The sequence below is a fragment of the Eptatretus burgeri genome, chromosome 12 (genome assembly GCF_056783735.1).
Source record: "Eptatretus burgeri isolate ZD-2024b chromosome 12, Ebu_testis_v1, whole genome shotgun sequence".
NCBI lineage: Eukaryota > Metazoa > Chordata > Myxini > Myxiniformes > Myxinidae > Eptatretus > Eptatretus burgeri.
In genome coordinates, this window is record NC_140972.1 from 26968372 (window position 1) to 26990871 (window position 22500).

General features: G+C 46.7%; 1 protein-coding gene across 7 annotated transcripts in view; it reads right to left on the reverse strand.

The window, feature by feature from the left end:
• The window catches only part of LOC147015291 (uncharacterized), a 299609-nt gene that overhangs the window by 102100 nt on the left and 175009 nt on the right, over positions 1 to 22500 (reverse strand). For 6 of the 7 annotated variants that reach the window (XM_085849901.1, XM_085849898.1, XM_085849899.1 and 3 more), the window contains one exon: positions 4096 to 4220. In XM_085849901.1, the coding sequence (XP_085706027.1) occupies positions 4096 to 4220 (125 nt within the window). Of the gene's footprint in view, positions 1 to 4095; positions 4221 to 13061; positions 13511 to 22500 lie in introns of those variants that run through there. The other variant, XM_085849902.1, reaches the window with a different exon arrangement.

The window sequence follows — 22500 nt, forward strand, 5'->3', positions numbered from 1 at the left end:
TACAAAATAAATTTACTATGCCACCCCCTACTCTCGCTACCATGCTACTACTGTGTGACTGTTAAAAGGCACGAGTCCTGAAAAAAGTCTGTATTGCGCAGTGCTCGATTATCACACTCACGTCCAAAGGCGAAGCGACGAACTACAGTCCAGCTGCGCACAACATAACTCAATACGTACGCGCATAGTCAGACTGTGTCAAAACACGCGATTCTTCTCCCCGATGCCAGCCACAACAAGCCAATCACAACACACACAACAAGACACAAAAAAGCACGAGCACACACACAGACACGCAGGCACACGTACAACAGTGACATAATTTTTTTTCAAATTCAGCCCATAATGTCAACTCAGAAACGCAAGCGAACCGACTTTACGCTGAAGGAGAAGAAGGAGATCATCGATGCCGCGAGGAAGGAGCCGAATCAGTCCAAGTTGGCCAGGGAGATTAGCAAGAAATGGGGCGTCGAAGTTAAGAGAACCACCGTAAAGGGCATTCTCAGCAAGAAGGATGCAATTGAGGCTGCAATCAAAGCTGGATTTCGATCGAAGCGCATGAAGTTGACGCAGGCTCACGACCCGAAGCTTGATGAGGGAGTGCTCATGTGGCTGAAGCAATCAAGAGGACAGAATGTGCCTGTCAGCGGCGATCTGATCAAGGAGAAGGCGATGAAACTGGCCGAGCTGATGCACATCCCAGACTTCATGGCGAGCGACGGTTGGTTGGGCAATTTCAAGAAGCGCCACGGCATCACGTTCAAGACAGTGCAGGGCGAAGCTGGAGCGGTGGATTCGCAATCCCTTCTTGAGTGGCAACAACAGGTTCTCCGGCCCTTACTCGGGCAGTTCACCGCAGACGACGTCTTCAACCTGGACGAGACTGGACTCTTCTGGCAGCTGCTTCCGAACAAGACCATGGCTTTCAGGGGAGAGCGGTGTACTGGAGGAAAGAAAAGCAAGCAAAGGATCACTCTTCTGGTTGGGGAAAACATGAGCGGCAGCGAGAAGTTCCCTCTTCTGGTGATTGGCAATTCTAAGAAACCCCGTGCCTTCAAGAACAAAGAGATCCTGGTCAAGTACAAGGCGAACTCGAAGGCGTGGATGACGGCGGAGCTTTTCGAGATGTTGCGTGCGTGGGACGGATGACTCGGCCAGCAGGGACGCAGAGTGCTGGTCTGTCTCGATAACTTCTCTGGCCACCCTCCCGAGCTCGAGCTGAACAACATCCAACTGGTCTTCTTCCCACCCACCACGACAGCCAATTCGCAACCAATGGATCAGGGAATGATAGAGAACCTCCAGCGCCACTACAAGAAGCTCCTGCTATGCCGCCGGCTTGAGGCCATAGACGAGGGAAAGGAGTTCAAGTTCACGTTGCTCGACGCTCTACATGTCACCCGGCGTGCTTGGGAGCAGGTCGGCAAGTCGACGATCAGGAACTGTTTCGCGAAGGCCAAGTTCATCGAAGAGGAGATCCAAACTGAGCCACAGGATGCGGAGCTGCCTGATATCTGGGAAGCTCTGCCTGCCGAGGAAAAGATGCACGAGAACGAGAAGATCGAGCTGTCTGACTTTCTAGAAGCCGACGAGCGCCTCGCGACTGGCGGGTATTTCACGCTGGAGGAGATTCTGTGCAGTGAGGAGCCGGTGGAAAGCGAGGATGACGAGGTAACTGTCGAGGAGGAAATCGTTCCGTTCGAGGAAGCCCAGCGCGCTTGTAGCACCGTCCGGAAGTTCATGCAGCAGAGAAGCGGGAAGCCCGGTGTGATCCAAGCGTGCGATCGGCTAGACAACGAGATGCACGAGATCCGCCGAAAGAAGATGCGCCAGCCGACGATTCTTGAAAGCTTTGTGTGTCGTGAATTTCTCGCCATGCCATATGTTAGTGTGTGAACTCTGTTAGTGTGTGTATGTTCTCCATTCGCTTAGCTTATACAACAGTCGTGCCTTTTACTTGCTGGAATAAATTTTGTCTAAAGATTAACTACAGATGGGTAACTTGAGAAAATAAGGCCGTTTTTACAAAATCTCGCTACTATGCCACTTTTGCTCGGTCCCGAAGGGTGGCATAGTAACGAGCTTTGACTGTATATCTGATCTAGTCAATAACTCATTAGCTAAACTGAGTCGAGTGTGGTTAGTGTTTGGATAGGATGCATCCATGGCATTTGTAGTTGAATAAAACTTCCATTTAAAAATAATAACAGAGGAGTTGCATCTTGCAGTCCACTGTCCTCCAGTTTCAGCCCTCTTACAGCCCACTGTATATAAGACGTCACCTATCTGCACTTATCTTGTAGGTTGTGGATTTTGAAAGACGACGGATAGGCCACAATATTCTTTCCAAAAGAGTAGGTCATTGTGTTGGAACAAAATGCTCTGCCTATGTAGAGTCTCTGTATTTTGTAATTTCCAGTACTGTATGTGTATACTGTATATATATATATATATATATATATATATATATATATATATATATATATATATATATATATATATATATATATATATATACATTTTTTTTAAAAGAATGTGGGTGCCAAGTGTGATTAAGGGAATAGTTAAAACTAGCAGGGGCCCGTGGAACATCCGCATAATGTAGAATGTGACTTCAAGTCCTCAAATCTCCGCCCCCTCATCCCTCCCCCCCAACCACGCACTCCTCACAAACCCCAAGTCCACAACCTTCACCTTCCAACCCCAAGTTCTCACCCTCCTCCTCCTCCCAACCCAAAGGCATCAATCCCCTCCCGGCTTCAAGCCATAAAACCCCCTCCCCACTGCAACTCCTCAACCACCCCCACAAAGCCTCAACCTCTCCCTCCAAATTTGTCCCATTTTTTCCTCCCTCCCCCCACAACAACAAGTCCTCAACCTCTGCCCCCCAACCCCAAGACTTCACCCGCCCCTTTCCAACCCTAAGGTGTCAATTCCCTCAACAGTCCAAGCCTTGAAACTCCCTCCCACACCACAATATATCATCCCACCCCCACCAAAACTCCTCAACCTCCTAATTCTGTCCCATCTTTGCTCTCACCCCCCCCCCCCCCCACAAACCCAAACTATATCCTCTCCTCCTCACCCTCCTATCACTCATAAAGCAAACAGACATTCCTACATCGAAATAGCAGAATATTTAACGCTTTCCCTTCCCCTATCACGCTATCATCCATTTCACAGAAACAGCTGCTACGTCATACTCGCTTGTCCAACTGACAATCCCACGAGGTATATAGAAAAGACATGTGACCATGAGCAGGTTAATTGTGCCAATAAATGTTCCAAAACCAATCATCTTCCTCCTGATGCACATAAACACATCGTTAAAAGTAAACAATGACCTTGGCCAAAAACCTTATAAAATGACATGGCTTTAAGCCCTACTTAAGAGAATGCCACAGAGTTATTTGGACGGTATATGAGTTAACAGACTGCTGCCTCGATCGCTGAGGCCTATCTTCACAAGGCCCGTGATGTCTCTCGGCCCATCGTTTTACCTGTCGCTTTGGTCATTTTACACTGAAGGGAAAACACATAGGGAGGGCATGGCGATTGTGAATATGACAGCCCCTAAGATGTCTTCGACTTCGCATGGCAGCAAGCACCAACATGGTGACCGTATGATTTTAATCAGGTTGGAATTGTGGGTGGTGTCAGGCGAACAGTCCATCCATTGGGTGGAACCGAATGTTACACACAGACAGATGGACAGATGGAGCAACGGATGAATGAACAAGTGTATTATTATGCAGATAATTTGGATTGAAGTACGTAGAAGATTAAGTGAATTGACCAACATGTTAATGAGTTCAGCATAAAGAGCAGGCAAGCAAGGCCAAACACCCTCCTCCTCTGTATAAGTTTCTTCTGTCATCAGGGCAGGTGTGAGGAGTGGGGTGGGTTGCGGTGGAGGGATATGAAGGGGAGTGAGGCATTCTATTAAATCACAAAAATAATTAACGTGCAAATTCATGTCATAGCGATCAAGCCCACTCGATGTGCAACATCATGTGCAACTATTAATGGACTCCCTTAGAGAGCAGCAATGGGATCGAAGAGATCACGAGCATCAGGAATGTGTTTTGAACTCACGCAGAGCGGCCTTCCCCATCAAGCTTGCTCGGTGATGCGCCCTTCTTCTGGATGGCAGTGGCAACACGCTCAGCATCTTGCCCCTCAACTGCCTGCAGCAACCGCTCATCGTGCTTGTTCCATTCCTGTACACATAACACGTAACAGTCAAAGCACACAAGAGGATGCATTTGTATATATATATATATATATATATATATATATATATATATATATATATATATATATATATATATATATATATATATATATATATATATATATATATATATATATATATATTTTTTTTTTGTTACGAATTTCGGTCCGCCCAGCGTGCGATCGGCCACGTAACTCAAATCGCGACGGCGTCGCCCACCGGAACGGACAATTCAGTCGTGACCCTCATTGGAACTACCGCCAGGAGCTAGTCACGGGTGGGTCTTTCGACCCCACCACAATCGTGCCAATCGGCCACCCGGGCAGGTAGGGTTGTTCGCCAAACTCGACCTTCCTAAGTACCTGCGCGGGTAGTTAATCGGGCGATCGTACCTCGCCGCTGGCCGGCCTAGGACATGAACCGCTTAAGCGGTCCGTTCCGTGCTTCAGTGATAACCGAGCGGTGTTATCGCCGGCCCCGACGGATGTGATGATTTACCGGGTGCTTACACCCCTCCTACCAATTCCTTCCGTGATGCAAGATGGAACTTTCAAACAAGGGAAAGGACGCAACGAAACGGGGAACAGTTCAACAAGCACATTTATTGCACACTCAGACAAGCACGTATTTTACAGCCATACAGTAATTCAGGCACGTATACAGTGAAAGCAAGCAAAGGCAGAGTTACAACCGACTAAAGTGTCTTTATTTCACACACACACTGAGACAATTCTACTAATAAGACGGCGCCACCACATGCATTTACACAAAAGCAAAGGAAAAAGCCACCCTCAAAGGCAAGGGTGGCAGACAGGTTCGTAGACCAAATGTGCGTGGAACCTGGATGAGCGGCCAGGTCCACGAGACCGAAGGGTCTTACCCGCGCCCTCGTGGCGCGATGGCGGGCAAGCCGCGATGTCAGCGTAGCTGCACCTGGCTTCGTGCCCCTGGCGTGGCCGGTGAGCTCTCTTCGGCGTTCTCCGCGCAGGCACGTGTTTCACCGTCGGCACCACAGTTGGGGAGGGGAACGGACGGGGTTACCGGCGCTTTCTTAGCGCGGAGCTTGGTAAGGGAGAGGGGAATTGCTGACGCTCCGAGCTCCTTCCTCTCCATCGATCGGCCCCCGTCTGCCTTAAGACTTCAGCTCCGAGCTCCGTCTCCCAACTCTGCCCCACCAACACAGCTCCACCGACACTGCTACTACCCCACCGACACTGCACTCGACTTGACTGCCCCACCAACACTGCCGCACCGACACTGCCGCTGTCTGCCTCTTCGAGCTCCGTCTCCCGACTCTGCCCCACCAACACTGCACTGCCGACAGTGCTCCACCAACACTGCTCCACCGACACTGCTACTCGACTTGACTGCCCCACCGACACTGCACTCGACTTGACTGCCTCGAGTTGCGTTGTGCTCGTGCTTATATAGGCCGGGGGAGGAGCGCATATGCAAATTTGTGGATCACAGCGGGTTCGGAGGTGGGGATACACCACCGGATGCTCAGTCCTTGGATGGATGAAAAGTGGGCATGAATCACTCTTGATCTGATTTCTCCTTCGAAAGGATCCCATTCACAACCCATGGCATGACGTTCGGTAGAAAGGCGAAGGTGGTGGGAGTTTGCTGTGGTGGTTTGGGAAGGGTGTTGGTGGTGGCGATTTGGTTGTTGGTGGGCGTCGTTTGAGAGTGGGGGGTGAGGCGATGTTTGCGGGTGGGGTTGTGGAGGTGAAGGGGCCGAAGGTGGTGGTGGTTTGGTGTCGTTGTTTGGGGGTGTTGTTGGTGGTGGCGATTTGGTTGTTGGGGGATGATTGGTCCAAAATAATGACAGAGAAAAGAAAAACGGCTATCTTAAAGGATCGCAGCCCTGGGAACACGGAAATTCCCTCTAAACAATGGTGGGGAAATCTAACTACACAATTACTTATCGTCATAACTGATCTAAGGTCCTTTATGGTGGTCTGCGAATTTCCACAGCCGTAACAATATATATATATATATATATATATATATATATATATATATATATATATATATATATATATATATATATATATATATATATTTCTGTAGGAGTCCCGAAAATGAGTTATTTCATTAGTTTATATGGTAGGTAGACCTTTGCCCCTTGTCGAAGGGTTTCGGACCCCCCCCCCCCACTGCTACTTTCAATCTTTTTCTCAATCCACCATCGGTCCATTCCAACAATTCCCCCTCTGCCTTTCTCAATACATCAACAATCCACTTCACCAAACCTCAATTGAATAACCCCTCCTTCATCCCCTCAGATTTTCTTTCAAACCCGCAGTCGCTTTTTATTCTAGTCCTCGGTGCATCTATCTTCCTCACCACTCAAATACACCCATTCTTTTATTAGTCCCAATTAACCATCCATTCATCCGACGAGTCACTCTTATTATACACCATCTGTTCATTCCTCCCTCACCATTTGAGATGATTAATCCTTCACGCCGATTGGATAACCTTCCTCCATTCTTCCTTCCCTGCATTTCCACATTCATCACGCGGGTCAACACTTCTGAAGTATGAAATAAAGTACAACGCATCTCACATACATGATACAGAAGGCATCGGCAATGGAATGTTTGCATGCAAGGGAGGGAGCGGGGGTGCTCGTCGGTGCCTTGGGTGCGTCGAAGGAGGGGTCGGGTGCCCGTGGTCATCTCCAAAGCATGACGTGGGATTTCCCCAGCCAGCGCTACACCCTGCCCCTGATCGGATGCCCACCAATGAGGAAGATGCTCACGTGATGTTTACTCCCTCAAAACCAAGCACAGCTGACACCACTTTAAGAAATGAAATCCAAGGAGCATTAACCGTGGTTGTTGATGCCATGGGGGCTGTTGTCAGGACACCAGAGACCGCTGCTTATCGATGCTCCAGAGACAGAATGCAAAGAGTGTTCGCAGCTGTGGTTGATGCCCATGGGGCTGTTTTTGATGCACAAAGGGTGCCACGAGTGTGTCTCAGACTGCCTGTTCGAGATTGTCTGCCGGAGTGGGGGTCGTGCTGGACCCAGCTGTGCTGGGACACGAGGCACAGTAATGGGTTGTGCGAGGGCCGGAGGTGAGTGGCCCATGACCTAGAAGTGCGGTGCAGTCCTGCGGTGTCATACAGTAATTGTGTAATTGACACATGCTCACACCACACGCTTCCGACATGCTTCTGACACTCCATTGGTCATATTTCCTATCATAAACTCCCCTCTCACAATATTTGGCCCAATATAACCCACGTGGTTGTGTGGGGTAAGAGAGGAGTCACCCCCCACACTCCCTTCTGCTTCTATCTCCTCAGTCCTTATTGTCTCCTTTCTTCCCAGATTGAATGCTGGTCATATGTCTTTTGTCAAAAAAAAAGTCTGCTCTTCAGTGCCTTTGCATGCTTGTAAATATGTGTTTGATTGCTTGTGTGTGTAAATAAATAACAATTCTCTTTCACATCTGCCTCATTCATGCCTTTTCCTCCATTGGTCTGGAAAAGTTTGTTCATAATCGTTATATGGGAAGTTTTGCTCCCCTGATTGGCTTCGCCGGTTAGACAGAGCTGCACCCACTATCCCGCTCGGCAGTAATAAGTGTGGTGGAGCGGGCCTGCGGGGCAGGGCATGATGGTGGGGGAGTGGTCGGCGTGGTCACGTGTGTGTGAGGGATATAGGAGTGCGCGCCGCCTGAGGCGTTGTAGTGGTTGCCGTAGTCGCCGCGGCTTGTGGAGTGCGCCGAGTACGCAATAAAGGGGAGTTACGGGCAACGTACGCTCGCGCTCCCGCTCGTGCAACGAAGCCGTGGTTGAACTGTTCCTCCGCTCGTGTCTGCCTTTTAAGCACCACTACCACGACACTACAATAAGTACTCAGGTGCGTGCTGAGGGCATGGACCTTAGCTCAGGTCGTTGTACCAATGAGTAGGTAACGCGATTGTGAACGTGAGGACCCTGCTCGGTGTATTGTTTTTGCCAGTATCTGCAGTTGCTTGACAACCCATCGGGCCGCGGAGTTATCTGTGGCCAGCGGCCTCAGGGTCGGTTGTGGTGGTGGGTCCAAGTATGCACCTTGTGAGCCTATCTTCACAAGGCCCGTGATATGCATGTATATACACACACGGTATATGTTATGTATACCGTGATATGCATGTATATACACACACGGTACACAGGTATATATTGTTATGTTTGTGGGGTTGATGGAGGAATTTCATAGTAAAGGTAAGATTGTATGGCATAGCATGGTCCGTGGACGAGTAGGAGACATCTCAATGTAAATTAAGTTGGGAAAACTGTCAGCTTAAGATTGGAACATGTCACCACATGGGGGGGGTAGGGTTAAAGGCGAGTTTCTCCCAGTATGTGATTTCCCCCCTGTGACCTTTTCCTACGTTTTTGCATTTACAAGGCCAGCTATAAGAAGGAACAGGATGCTGGCCGGTGTCTGTTTGGCTGAGTTGCCAAGTTTGTATGCTTTGAAAAGGAGGAGGAAGAAGGGGCTAGAGAGACAAGAGGGCAGTTGGTATGAGAAACTTCATTGAGACATCGGACCTCTCTGGCTTCTCCTCGACACGGTCAAGAAGGCAGCGTGATTCTCACTGTTCGTGCTGGTGTGAATTCGTTTACATACTGAAATGGATGCGAGCCACTGACTGTTCGGCTGGGTCATGGAGTTTGTACGTTTCTGATGAGAAGAGAAGAAGAAGAAGAAGAAGAAGAAGAAGAAGAAGAAGAAGAAGAAGAAGAAGAAGAAGAAGAAGAAGAAGAAGAAGAAGAAGAAGAAGAAGAAGAAGAAGAGGAGCATATCTCTTGGCCTTGACTCGGAGTCGCAGCAATCACCTTGTATGATCAAGGAGAAATGCGGTGCCTTTTGATGGTTCTGGACCGGGAGCTTAGAGGGAGCGGTGTAGAAATCTCGATCGTGAGAATAAACGGTACAGCGGTTCGATGGCCCTGGTGTAGAGGACCATCAGCACGAATTACCCCACATACATGACCGTGAGGAGCGATTTGATGCCATTTTGCTGTGCGTTTCCTGTGCGGTGGCTACGTGGTTTCGAGGATCACCAGGCTCCTAAAAGATCATCTGTGGACACACAGCTAAGTGCCAGAATAAAGGGAGGATTTTCTTTTATTTTATCTTTGCCCTTGTCTGTTTTTGTCACTGTGTGGAAACGTCTCAAATTAGGCTTTAGCTCACCTCACGTGTTGATATATTTCCATTATGACTCGTTGATTTATGTTCATTAAACCCTCTTTTGTTAAATTTACAGTGTTTGTCTATTTGTTGTGGGTTCGAGGATAAAACCATCTGTCCTGGTGAACACTTCTGGTAAACGCCCTTACCGCTCTCCATCCCACGTGTGCTATAATCTCCGGGGATCTCGGCTGTTTGCCTCCATGTAGAACCGTTCAGCTATCCGTCCAGGTCCATGTTAATCAGTATGTATGTGTATATATATACAGCCTAAATATAGATATATACATGATTGCCCTTTACAGAACATCGGTGCTGCCACTACAGTTTCTTGGCTAACTTACACTACCGGTCAAAAGTTTTAGAACACCCCCATTTTCAGTTTTTACTGGAATTTAAGCAGTTCAAGTCCAGTGAATAACCTGAAATGGTACAAAGCTAAGCGGTAAACTGCCAGAGGTTTAAAAAAAAGTTTAGGTTACCAAAAACTGAAAAATAATGTAAATTTCAGATTTGTTAAAAAAGGCCCTTTTCAGGGAACAAGTAATGAGTTAACAACTGCAGCTGTTCTGCAGCAATGGAAGTAAATTAAGCCTTGAAAGTTGATGCAAACAATTCCTACAGGTGTCCCAACTTTTGTTGATTAGTTACAAACCCTCTGTCTATATAAAAGCAGTGTTTGAACAGACTGTGTTGCTCCACCCTCTGAAGCATTATTTGGACAATATTGCACTGCAGGAAGTAGTATATTGCTTTCATAATGGCAAGAAAAAGACAGTTAACAAAGGAAGGCAGACAGACAGACCATTATAACCCTTAAAAGTGTAGGTCCTTCCTTCAGAGAAATTGCAAAGAAGCCAAGGTGTCAGTGAGTACAGTTTCCTACATTATCAAAAGGCACTTGGAAAGTGGAGGAAACTCTGACAGGAAGAGGTCTGGCAGACCCAAAGCCACAACACATTCAGAAGACAAGTTTCTGAGAGTCAACAGCTTGCGTGATAGGTGGCTCACAGGACAGCAGCTTCAAGCACAGCTTAACACTGGTGAAAGTAAGGAAGTCTCAGTTTCAACTGTGAAGATAAGACTTCGAGCTGCAGGTTTGACAGGTCGAGTGGCAGTAAGAAAGCCATTGCTAAGATGGCAAAATTAGAAAAAGTGGCTTGACTGGGCCATGAAGCACTGCCAGTGAACTACTGAAAACTGGAAGAAGGTCTTATGGACCGATGAATCAAAATTTGAAATCTTCGGTTCATCGCGCAGGGTTTTTGTACTCAGTCGAGTAGGCGAAAGGATGGTTCCTCAGTATGTGACACCAACTGTCAAACATGGAGGAGGAAGTGTGATGATCTGGGGCTCTTTCGCTGGATCCAGAGTCGGCGACTTGCACAGAGTGACTGGCACCCTGAACCAAAAGGGCTACCACAGCATTTTGCAGTGCCATGCAATACCCTCTGGTCTACACCTAGTTGGTCAGGGGTTCATCCTCCAGCAAGATAACGACCCAAAATATACCTCCAGGCTATGTCAGAACTACCTTAGAAGAAAAGAACAAGACGGAAGGCTTCAAATCATGGAATGGCCAGCACAGTCTCCAGACTTAAGCCCCATCGAGCTGGCTTGGGATGAAATCGACAGAAGGGTGAAAGCAAAGAAACCTACAAGTGGAACACATTTGTGGGACCTTCTGCAACAGTGTTGGGAAGAACTTTCCGAACAATATTTGATTTCCATTGTGGAAAGAATGCCACGAGAATGTTCGGCTGTTATATCTGCAAAAGGTGGCTACTTTGATGAGTCAAAATTTTAGATTAAATTTTGTTCAACAAAACGATTCCATGATTTCTTTTTTATCTGCAATTGTTTATTTTTTCTATGCTTTCATTTCAGAGTACATTGAAACATAAAACTGCTTAAATTTTAGTAAAAACTGGGTGTTCTAAAACTTTTGACTGGTAGTGTATATTGGGTGGTTTGTCATTGGCTTCTCAGTATTGTTTGTCCATGCTCAGCTGAGGTTTGAGCCACCAACTTCCCAATCTCAGAGCAAGCACTCTAACCATTATGCCATGTCTGTTAAGCATAAAGCAGCAAAGAAAAGCTACATAAGGTAAGCCTTTTGCTGTTTCAAACCCTACTCAGGTTTCTCGACAGCTGTAGACATTCACAAGTAGTACACACATGAGAATCCCAATGCTACACGCCCCTCTCAACCACCAGACCAGTTTCATCACGTGTTTGTAAGTTATCAGTGACAGTGTAGCCAGAAACATGCTCCACCTTTGAAGCGTCCGTAAAGGTTAGGAGTGTCCGCTCTTTGAGTCTGGGAGGTCGATGGTTCAATCCTTTTTGAGTTATACCAAAGCCATTAAAAATGGTACGTGCTGCTTATTTGCTCGATGCTTAGCATGTTAAAGGAGAGAGCACAGACAAACTGGGACGGCAATGGCAAACTAGCCAGTATAACCCTTAAGCAGCACCAACGCTCTGTAAAAGGTATGGTACAAACGTAATATTACAGTCGGAAAAGTTGATAGGACCAGAAATTTCCTGCAGAATCAAAATAATAGAGGGAGCCCCATCCTGCCAATTATAATTATGATAGAAATTACAATGCGAACCCTGTATGTACCGCTTTTGTGAATGACATTAATAGTATTAATTGAATGCAATCAACTTAGTATTCATAGTCCCAGTAACTGACAAAACCTGAAACGGGAAACTTCGTCATAAGGGCTTAGGATTTTAAAAACATACCCACTTTGCACATAATTCGAGCAACAATCATCTGAGAGATGTAAAGGAAGAGATTAACAACAGGTGTAACAGGAGGGTAAAAGAATGACAGATCGTGCACTTTTATGAGAATATTATCGATGATGTCATAATATTGAATTCATCTTCAAGACATGAAGATTTTTTTTGGTGAGAAAGATTGTGAGATAGATTTGATGGAATGTTGGGGGTGAGAGGGGAGGGGAAGAGTGAGGGGGAGTAAGAGGAGAAGGGAAGAATGGAGTGAGAGGGGAGTACGTCATTCAATGGAGTGGGTTAGTAGGAGTGGTAGTGTGTGGTGAAGAGTGAGAGAGGAGGAGGTTGTACGATGTTTAACACAATTGTGATCCTAAACAAAATGATTATCCTTATAGAAAGGTAGTAAGATGTAATGACAGATTGCGCAGGCGGAGGAGAGCACATGTGCGTGCACGAGCTAACCTTGACCCACATCTGGGAGGGTGCACCGTGGGATCTTTGAAGGTTCTGAATGTGGTGGAACCTCCGAGACCTTCCTGCAATCACGATAATTTCGACAGTAGACCCTCAGCGAACAATGCCATTCAACGAGGATCGCACGCGGTGCGAATGTGGAGCGACATTTGCAAGTAGATTACCCAACTACAGTACTGTACTAAGAAATGCAAAACTTTGTTATTATCGTGAATTATGTGCATGCAAAGGATAACTACGAGCACAACGTACAGGTAAAATTGTTGCTCAAAGCAGGTGAGCACCACAGGTCTATATAACAAATGTACGTTGGGAAAACGTGTGAGGTTGCGAGACACACAATGCATTCAAACAGGTCCACGAGGACAGATATTGGAACCCTTGAACCCACGTTGCACATACCTCCTTTGAAGATCTGCAGAAGAAGAAGCGCTTCATGACTCTGGACTCACACCGGGTGTCCGAACACCTCCTTTATTAGGGGTAGCAGTGCGGAGGCGATCGAGCGCCCGGATGCCCACATCACGGACACGGACGCCACAAGCTCGACATCCCCCTGGACTTCCCTCAAAGCTGTCGCGCCCGGAGGGATTCCCCGTCCCTGTGCTGCTTTTCCTCGTCTCCTTCTTCTTTTTCTTCTTCAGGCAATCCTTTCCTCGCAGATCACAATTGCCTCATCAGTCTCCCTTTCATTGCACCACCGACTCGATACCACTCGAATGGGTGCTCATAATTTGCAATCTCAGGAGGGGGTGAATCTCAGGTGGGAAGTCGGGTGCACTGCCGGTCTAGGCGCAGTCCTTGACCAGAGAGGCTGCGGCACCGCACGCGGAGAAGCCCACACTCGCTCCTCCTTCCCTCTGCCCCCACGCACTGTTCGCCAAAGGCTTATAGCACCGCCCTTCCCTTCCGAGCCCAAACTGCCGAGATCCAGGAGCACACGACGAACGTTGCCATGAACGCGGGTGATGTAAGGGAGGGAGGAGGACCACCAGTTCACTACTTATCCCGATGCTGTCCCTCAACCCTCATCGGCCACTATTATTAGCAAAACTGTGAGGAAGTGTCAAATACGCTGTACGATTGAGCACAACAAAAGCAACAATGTTGGCATGAGATCGAAGGGTCTTGCAGACGATCTGTCCGTAGGCCTACCCCGGCCTGCCAACATAGAGACCCACAGTTAATCATATATTAATTACTAAGATGGTATATTTAATTGGTCATGCTCCATAAACTTCAACAGCCAGCACTTCACGAAATAAATGCCACAATTTCACAAACTTGATGCGCATTATTATCAATTTCACTCGAGTGCACGGTACACCATCTTCATCATGAAGAATCAACAGCTTCTGACCAATTTCCAGCGAAATCGAATCAATAAGGAGATGCATTTGCCAAGCATGGACCATTTCCATCACAAACAAATCCCTTGTGGTCTCATTAACTCCTGATTAAAGAGCTAACCAAGTGACCTAGTAAAATCAAGGCCAGCTTAATATGCTGCTTGTCAAAAGGTGGATTTGCGTGGGTCCATGTCATACACACAAGGAGGATACACACATGGAACTTTGGTGCAGGAGGACATTTGGCCCATCATGCCTGTGCTACACCTACACCAGTATCGATACCCATACACACAAAAGCTATATGCCTACTAGCGGGGTGTGCTTACACATTGTCAGCAATAACGAAAGATGCTTCCCCATTGTCTCGGGTCGCTTACCTCCATCTGATTTTAATTTTTTCATTTATTTTTATTTTCATTTACGGATGCTTTCCGATGGTTCTGTGATTTTTACTGGTGTATCGGCTTCGATGTCCATCGGCACACAAAATTACCATGCTTCTCCATTGTCTCGGGTCACTCACTTGCATTAAAAAAAAAATTGTTCATTTATTTATTTTCATTTATTTATATTTTCATTTACGGATGTTTTCCGATGGTTGCGTGATTTTTTTTTGATTTTTTTTTACCAGTGTACTGGCTTTGACATCCATGAGCATGCAAAATTTCAGCTTTCTACATCACCCGGAAGGTCCCAATCACTTAATATTAGTCAGTGAGTGAATTAGTGGTTAGAAAGAGCTTTATATATTAGATACCTAGCGACCATCCACACCAGCTAGCTAACATCTCCATACCCCTCTATCTCCAATGCAAGTAGGTACCTATCAAAATACTATTTAAACCTATCCACCACCTCCGCTGCCACTACCTTTTCTGGGAGACCATTCCACACATTATAACCACCACTCTCCGACTGAAAGACCCCTGCCTTAAAACTGTCCGAAACTCTTAACTCTTTTCTTCTTTACCCTCAAGCTATGGCCCCTGGTCCTAACACTGTCCACTCTGCTGAAAAACTCCACTGCACTCATCTTGTCCACGCCCTTCAATTAATGTCGTCAAGATGAAGATAGATTACCCTTAGAAGTTCACCCATAAACTAACCAACCGACTCCAATTGGCACTGCAGGACAAAGACCCTACGTCCACTCGTTGAGAGGTGTTTGTCAGACAATGAATAATGCACAATAAGTTTGTGGTGCCCCACCCCACAAAGCCACAATAATTACAATGTCACAACAGAAAGGCGTGACATAATCATTGGTTGGGTCGATCTAATTAATAATAGAAAATCAATTAATTAATGTATTGTTTCCGATGTGTTCTTTCGGGCAACCATCGAGGGTTGTGCATCAAGGGCGTGTATTCAGTTCAGGTATAAAGCAGCACAAGGGAGATTACTCAAGGTGCTATACTGTAACCTGGGTTCGATTCCCGACTCGACTATAAACTCGACGGATTGGTGCTTCACAGGCGGGGTTTTTCAACAGAAAGTACGGCATCCCTCAGGTGGATGTTATAAGACGGGTGTCCCATCTGCGAGCATTAGTTGGTCAACGTGAAAGATCCCACAGTATCATTCGTGAAGAGTCAGTGAGTTATCGCCAGCACAGCCTGAACAAACGACAAATTCCTGCCCAAAGCAATTTCAGTCGAACTTGTGTGAAAGACTTTGGTCAAAACCCACAAAGTGGGAACAATTGGTGGGTGTGTGGGTATGTGGGAAAAATTTGTGGATGGGAACAATTGCAGGGTGGGAACAATTGGTGGGTGGGAACAATTGGTGGGTGGGAACAATTGGTGCATGGGAAACAATTGGTGGTTGTGTCGGTGGGAACAATTTGTGGGTGGGTGAGTGGGAAACAATTGGAGGGTGGGAACAATTGGTGCATGGGAAACAATTGGTGGGTGGATGTGTGGGAAACAAATGGTGGCTGGGCCTGTAGGAAACAATTGGTGGTTGGGCCTGTAGGAATCAATTGGTGGTTGGGCCTGTAGGAAACAATTGGTGGTTGGGCATGTAGGAAACAATTGATGGTTGGACCTGTAGGAATCAATTGGTGGATGGGCCTGGAGGAATCAATTGGTGGTTGGGCCTGTCGGAAAAATTGGTGGTTGGGCATGTAGGAAACAATTGATGGTTGGACCTGTAGGAATCAATTGGTGGGTGGGCCTGTAGGAAACAATTGGTGGGTGGGCCTGCTGGAAACAATTGGTGGTTGGGCCTGTAGGAATCAATTGGTGGGTGGTTGTGTGGGAAACAATTGATTGGTGGATGGGTGGGACCAATTGGTGGGCGGGAACAATTGGTGGGTGGGCGGGAAACAATTGGAGGGTGAGTGGGAACAATTGGAGGGTGGGAACAATTGGTGAGTGGGAACAATCGGTGGGAACGATTGGTGGGCTGGTGGGTGAGAAACAATTGGTGGGAGTGTGGGTGGGAACAAGGCAATTAGATTTTGGTTCAGGTCCGAATCCAGATCTGGCCTATCAGTGGGATACAAAACGTAAACTGTTCAGCCTGACAGAGGGATGCACTCGAGCAAGTGCCATTCCAAGCTCTTATGTTATAACCCCACAGACCGACTGTGTGAAGATTGAAATGTGATATCGCAACCAAGGTGATGGCATCATGCTGCTTTGTTTGGATATCAAAACAATGTGACAAATGCCTCACCTGCTCCACATTTCAGCATATAAAGGATACACCTAGTGGAAGAACTTATGGATATCTAATGTTGCACAAGTCCTTTAAAATGGCAATTTTTTGTTACCTCCACCACTGAAGGTGAAGGAGGTTAGGTTTTCACACCTTTCTGTCTGTTTGTTTGTTTGTTTGTTTGTTTGTTTGTTTGTTTGTTTGTTAGTTACTTGCAAAATCGAAGATTTTTCAAGGAAATTGGTCCGTCGATTTTGTTATTCTGTCTGTCTTTTTGTCTGTCTATCAATCTGTCTGTTTGTCTGACGAACTCATGAGACTTTGGTGAAGATCCGCATCTGCATCCTGAAACTAGAATTATTTGAATTATTCTTCACCATTGAGAGATAGGGCAAAAAACGACATATATCACGATATTTACCTCCGCCTTCGAAGGTGAAGGAGGTTATGTTTTCACCCCTTTCTGTTTGTCTGTTTGTTTGTTTGTGTCCAGGATATCTAAAAAAGTTGTGTACGGATTTGGATGAAATTTTGTGGACAAGTTGGGTGTGTGACAAGGACAAACTGATTAGATTTTGGTGAAGATCCGGATCCGACGACGAGAATTTTTAAAGTGATTTTCCACCATTGAGACAGAGGGCCAAAAACGACATACAACACGATATTTCAAAAATGTAATGGGCCCGATATGTTTTCGTGGATCAGGCATTGCGGTGGTGGAGGTATGTGCTCCACCGAGTGCCCTTATAGTTGTTTTTATTTCACGGTCGGATCCAGATCCAGGCACAGGGGTGTCTACCTTCAACAGCCATTTTGCGTGTCCAAAGCCAGGTTCCCTTTTGTATAACGAGAGGAGGCACATATAATTTAAATAATTAAATAATCTGACGTGTTCCTGCTGTGTCGTTCTCAACACACATATTTCTCCCTGTCAGTGAAGGTATTCCAAGAATCCCGAACAAAAAGGAAATTTCGATAAACATTCCCATCGGATCACAGGCACAATCAGTGTGAAGCACAACACATTTCCTTTGATATATAGGGTGTATATACACAGCTCTGACATCCATGTTAAATAAACATTCAAAAGGGACTTCCTTTAGAGTAACATCATTTGGTTATTACATTCACGAGGCTGGCAGGATGGGCTGCACCTCGAGGTGCACACAATCACCTCGAGGTACACACAATCACCTCTAAGCCGTCTAGTCTGGGTTCGAATCCTGAACCAATTCTTTAAACGGTCATTCTGGTGTTTCACATGCAGGGTGATTCATTCATGTGCGTGCCGTCCCTCGGATAGATGTTAAACTGGTGTCCCATCTGCAGGCATTAGTTGGTGGATGTGAACGATCCCACGGTGTCCTTCACTCAGATTAGGGGGGCTATCGCATGCACCCTGAACAATTTCCTGCTCTAGCCTACAGGAGGCACTGCATCAGTGGCACAGCCACACCCTCAGTCAATGATGCTACCTCACAGCCTTGAAATGCAAACAAAAGAAGAAGAAGAAAAAGAAGATTACATTCACAAACACATTTCGTCAAAAGTTCTTTGCTACTAACAGGGGTGCTCAGCATTTCCGGGCAATGCCAGGTCCCTCCTCCCGCCCATCCTCCTCCCTCATCCCACCACTTCCCCCTGCTTCACCCCACCCCCACTCCCTCCAGACTCCCACCCCACCCTCTCCCCCTGCTTCCTCCCACCCCACCCTCACTCCCTCTGGACTCCACCCCACCCCCTTCCCCTACCTCCCTGAGTCGTGGAGGTTGACTTTGAGGCTTCCCACTCTCTGAAAACGTGTATAGTACAAAAATGCAAGTTTATCTCCACAGCTAAGTTGTTATGCCTCTGTCACCATCACCTGGTGGTGCAACATGATTCACATTTACATAGAGAATTTTTGTCGACCTTCCCTCCCGAACCCCCGCAACTACAGATGAAACCAAGTAGCCCATGTTTACCACGAGGTCGAACTTGGTCCATGTGACAAATTTGGCACCAATTGGCCCAGTAGTTTTGGTGTGATTGGTGTTACACACAGACAGATAGAAGCTGTCATTTATTTATTTGACTCGCGTGGATCGGCACGCTTCGCGCGTCTCACCACACGTCTCTGCAGAGGCAGAGGCATCTTTGGCCATGCCCCCTTTCTCTGGGAGTGAGGGAAAAGGAGGAATGGTGGGTGTGGATTAGTGGGGGTGATGGTGGATCTGGGGTTGTGGGAGGATGGAGGAATGGCGGAGGAGGAATGGTTTGGATGGTGCTGGGGGGATGGTGGGGGAGATCAGATCGGCCAAATATATTTTGTGCTCTGACTGAATATTATACAACAGTAAATCATAAGTCAGAACCCAACACATATAAATAAAGAGGAACTGAACACAAATTTATATTTATTTTAAATTATCAGTTAGAGCTGGATGTCAAAGACAACACAATATCAAAAACTGGACAGGAAAGTTGAACTTGCCAGGAGTACAGAGCAAAAGTGCCCTCAATACGTTGCTTTCCTTGCTCGATCTCGATTAATGAACTCAAAGTAACGAAAAAAATTGCGCTGATGAACACAGGTAAGTCACGAATGTATTTCTTCGGTTCGCTTTATAAATATTGTTACGGCTGTGGAAATTCGCAGAACACCATATAGGTCCTTAGTTCAGTTATGCCGATAAGTCCGTGTTCAGTTAGATTTCCCCACCGTTGTTTAATGGGGGTTATCCGTGTGGACAGGGCTGTGATCTTTGAGTTAGCCGTTTTTCTTTTGCTATCGTTATTTTGGACCAACCACAACACCAACCACCAACCACCTTCTCCACCATGCCACCCACCAACCACCTTCTCCACCACGCCAACCACCAACCACCCTCTCCACACCGCCTCCATAACAACGACATCTCCCCACAATCTCCTAAACCGCATCTCCCCCAATAGACCAACCCGAATAACATCGCCTCACCTTCATCCCCGAAGCGACGCCATCTTTGCACCAGCCGCGGCGAGTCCGCATCGAACGGCATCGCTGCAGGCAAACGCGGGGGTTTGCTCGCCGCGCAAGTTTGGTGATCTCGCGTACGTCCGCTCTGTGGAAGCTTCGCCTTGGAATTTGGATCAAAATAGAAAAAGGGCGGGGCCTGTGGGGGTCGAAGGTCGGAGAGCGGAGGTCAGATCTCGTCTCTCGAGCCCTATAAAAGGCCGAGCGGAGCGCCAGTTCGCAGTCTGGAGTCGATGGAGAGTCAGTCTGGAGAGGTCGGGGAGCCGAGTGGAAGCCTGAAGCCTGGAGAACACAGTCGGGGGAGAAGTCCAGGAGAGCGGAGTACACACGAGCTGGGAGCGTGGCCAAACCTGCTGTGCCGCGCAGACCTGCGCGTTCGTGTGGAGAGAGCCGGAGAGAGCTCGCCAGCCAGTGCCAACAGTCTGAGGTGATTGGGCTTCGGCACAGTTCGAGCATCGCTGAGGGACGGACGGGTTCTCACAAAGAGCATCTACTTTGGAAGAGCATTAAGACCCATTCATTCCTCTCAACGCGTCGCCGGCTGAGGCCCGAATCACCCGGCCGCTTGGCAAGGCCTGGGCTCAACCGCGGCTCCTCTAGCTGCCGTGGGGACGGGACGTCGCGGGTCGCCCTATCGAGGCACCACGAGGGTGGAGGTAACCTGCAACGGTCTCGTGGAACTCCTTCGGTCCGCCAAGCTCCACGTTATAAAGGCCTACGGGTCCAGTCTGACCCCCTTGTCTTTGAGGGGGCCTTTTCTTGTTTATTTGTGTGAAAGTTGTGGCGCCGTGTCCTATTAAGTAGAACTGTTGTTAAGTGCTTGTGAATAATAAATAATAGATGGTTGTAGTGCTTTGTCTTGCTCGCGTCTTGTCCCGTCCCGCATTCATCACACCAACTGCATGCGTGTTTCACCCATTGATTCCATACCTGCATGACTGCATTTCTGTGTACGTGTGTAAATAATAAATGTGCTTGTTTGAATGTGAACCTGTTTGTCGTGTCATTTTCCCCATTGAAACGCCGTATTGGATTTCGGAATGGTAGCAGGCTTTTTTGATAGGCGATAAAAGAATCGGGTCCAGCGAGGTCTCGCGATAATACCCCGCTCGGTTATCCCAGACCGGAACGAACCGCTTAAGCGTTTCGTGCCCAAGCAGACCTCGCTGAGGTACGGTCTCTCGGTAGGTTGCCCGCGCGAATAATTAGGTATATCGACAATTCGGCGATTGACCCTGTTGTGCACGGGTAGAATATTGACTAGGCTGTGGTGTGCGCTTGGAGCACACCCGTGACTGGTTTTCGGCGTTGTTCCGGAAAGTCGCGACTGAATTGTTCGTCCGGTGGGCGTACGGCCGCAATTCGGCTAAAAAGCGGCTGTCCACACGCTGGCGGGCGCAGATTCATAACAATATAAAAACAATGGCGGAATTTGTTCAAGGAAATATAAAGAAGAAGAAGAAGAAGAAGACGTTTTGGTCACAAATATACACACATAACCATATAAATTTGCTCCATTATAATAAGATAGAGTAATCTAGAATGCCGAGACTACGTTTACAACCATAACTTGCATCTCAGCATCTGCCTGTAAAAAGGTACCCTTCTTTCCTTTTGTGTGAATCATTTGGCTGCAGGTTAAATCATTTGCTGGGGGTACAGCTGTGCTACTGATGCAGTGCGACGGTTACATCAGGAATGCGAAAAGGTAAATGTTGTGTAATGTTGTGATTGAGAACTTTAAATCAAGAATTTAATTATCATTGTGATGTCTCCTCCACAGAGTCTCTGGAGCACATCTTGACTCACCAGAATAGCACAGAAATTAGTTATGAACAATGGAGAATTGCCCAATTAGGTCATAAACCTGATCCCACCATCCCCCCCCCCCCACCCCAACTCGATGTTCTGTGGTGCCGTACCTTAACCTTGACATAAGAAAATAAATATTTAGGATCAAATCAAAGATGGAGCACTTGACCAATCTATCGATAAAGAAAGTTCTGAAGTGCGACAGCAATTATATTTCACCAGGCGTGAATAAGAGAATAACATCTGAGTCAAACGTATGACGTTACGAATGTGAATGTGGAGCGTGATATCTCCCGCCATTAAAAGTAGCGTTTCAAGAGACTTCATAAACACGTTTCATATTTTACAAATGAAAATAGTAATAACAAAAAAAAGACCTCGTCAGGACTTATTTTGTGTTACGTTTGTGTGGTGTATTTTAGTGTGACGTTTGTGTCCTGGTGTGTGATGTAATTAATAAGAGACATAATTAGAACTGCCACTATATAACTGCTGGCAGTGATGACCGGGTACCAAGACATCCTGCTTTGATGCAACCCCGCTTTCATTGGACACCTGACCCTGACCCATGGCGTATTTATTTAAATTATTATTCCTTATTCAATTGAATTTAGAATAGGATTAAAATGAATTCAATTCAAATCAAATGGAAGACCAAATCGGTTCAGTCCTGCATTAGAGTAATCAGAAGGAACCCAAACAAGCAAAAAACAAAGATGCAGTCATTAGCAGGAACCTGGATAGGATTTGCATTTCAGCTGCTCCACATCTACTCTCAAACCCATCCAGGCACAGGCAAGTGGGCCGTATTAAAAAAAAAAATTTTAAAATTATGACTATGAACAATATCCCCCTTCCGCCACACGGCGGGGGATAAAAAAACACAAAAAGAACCCATATCAAAAATTAAAAGACAATGCGTCCAATCAAGTTGAAATTTATAATATGTATTCCCCATTAACACGAGATCATAAATGTGAAGTTTCACATCGAATGATGAAGCGGTTCCAGAGAAACATTA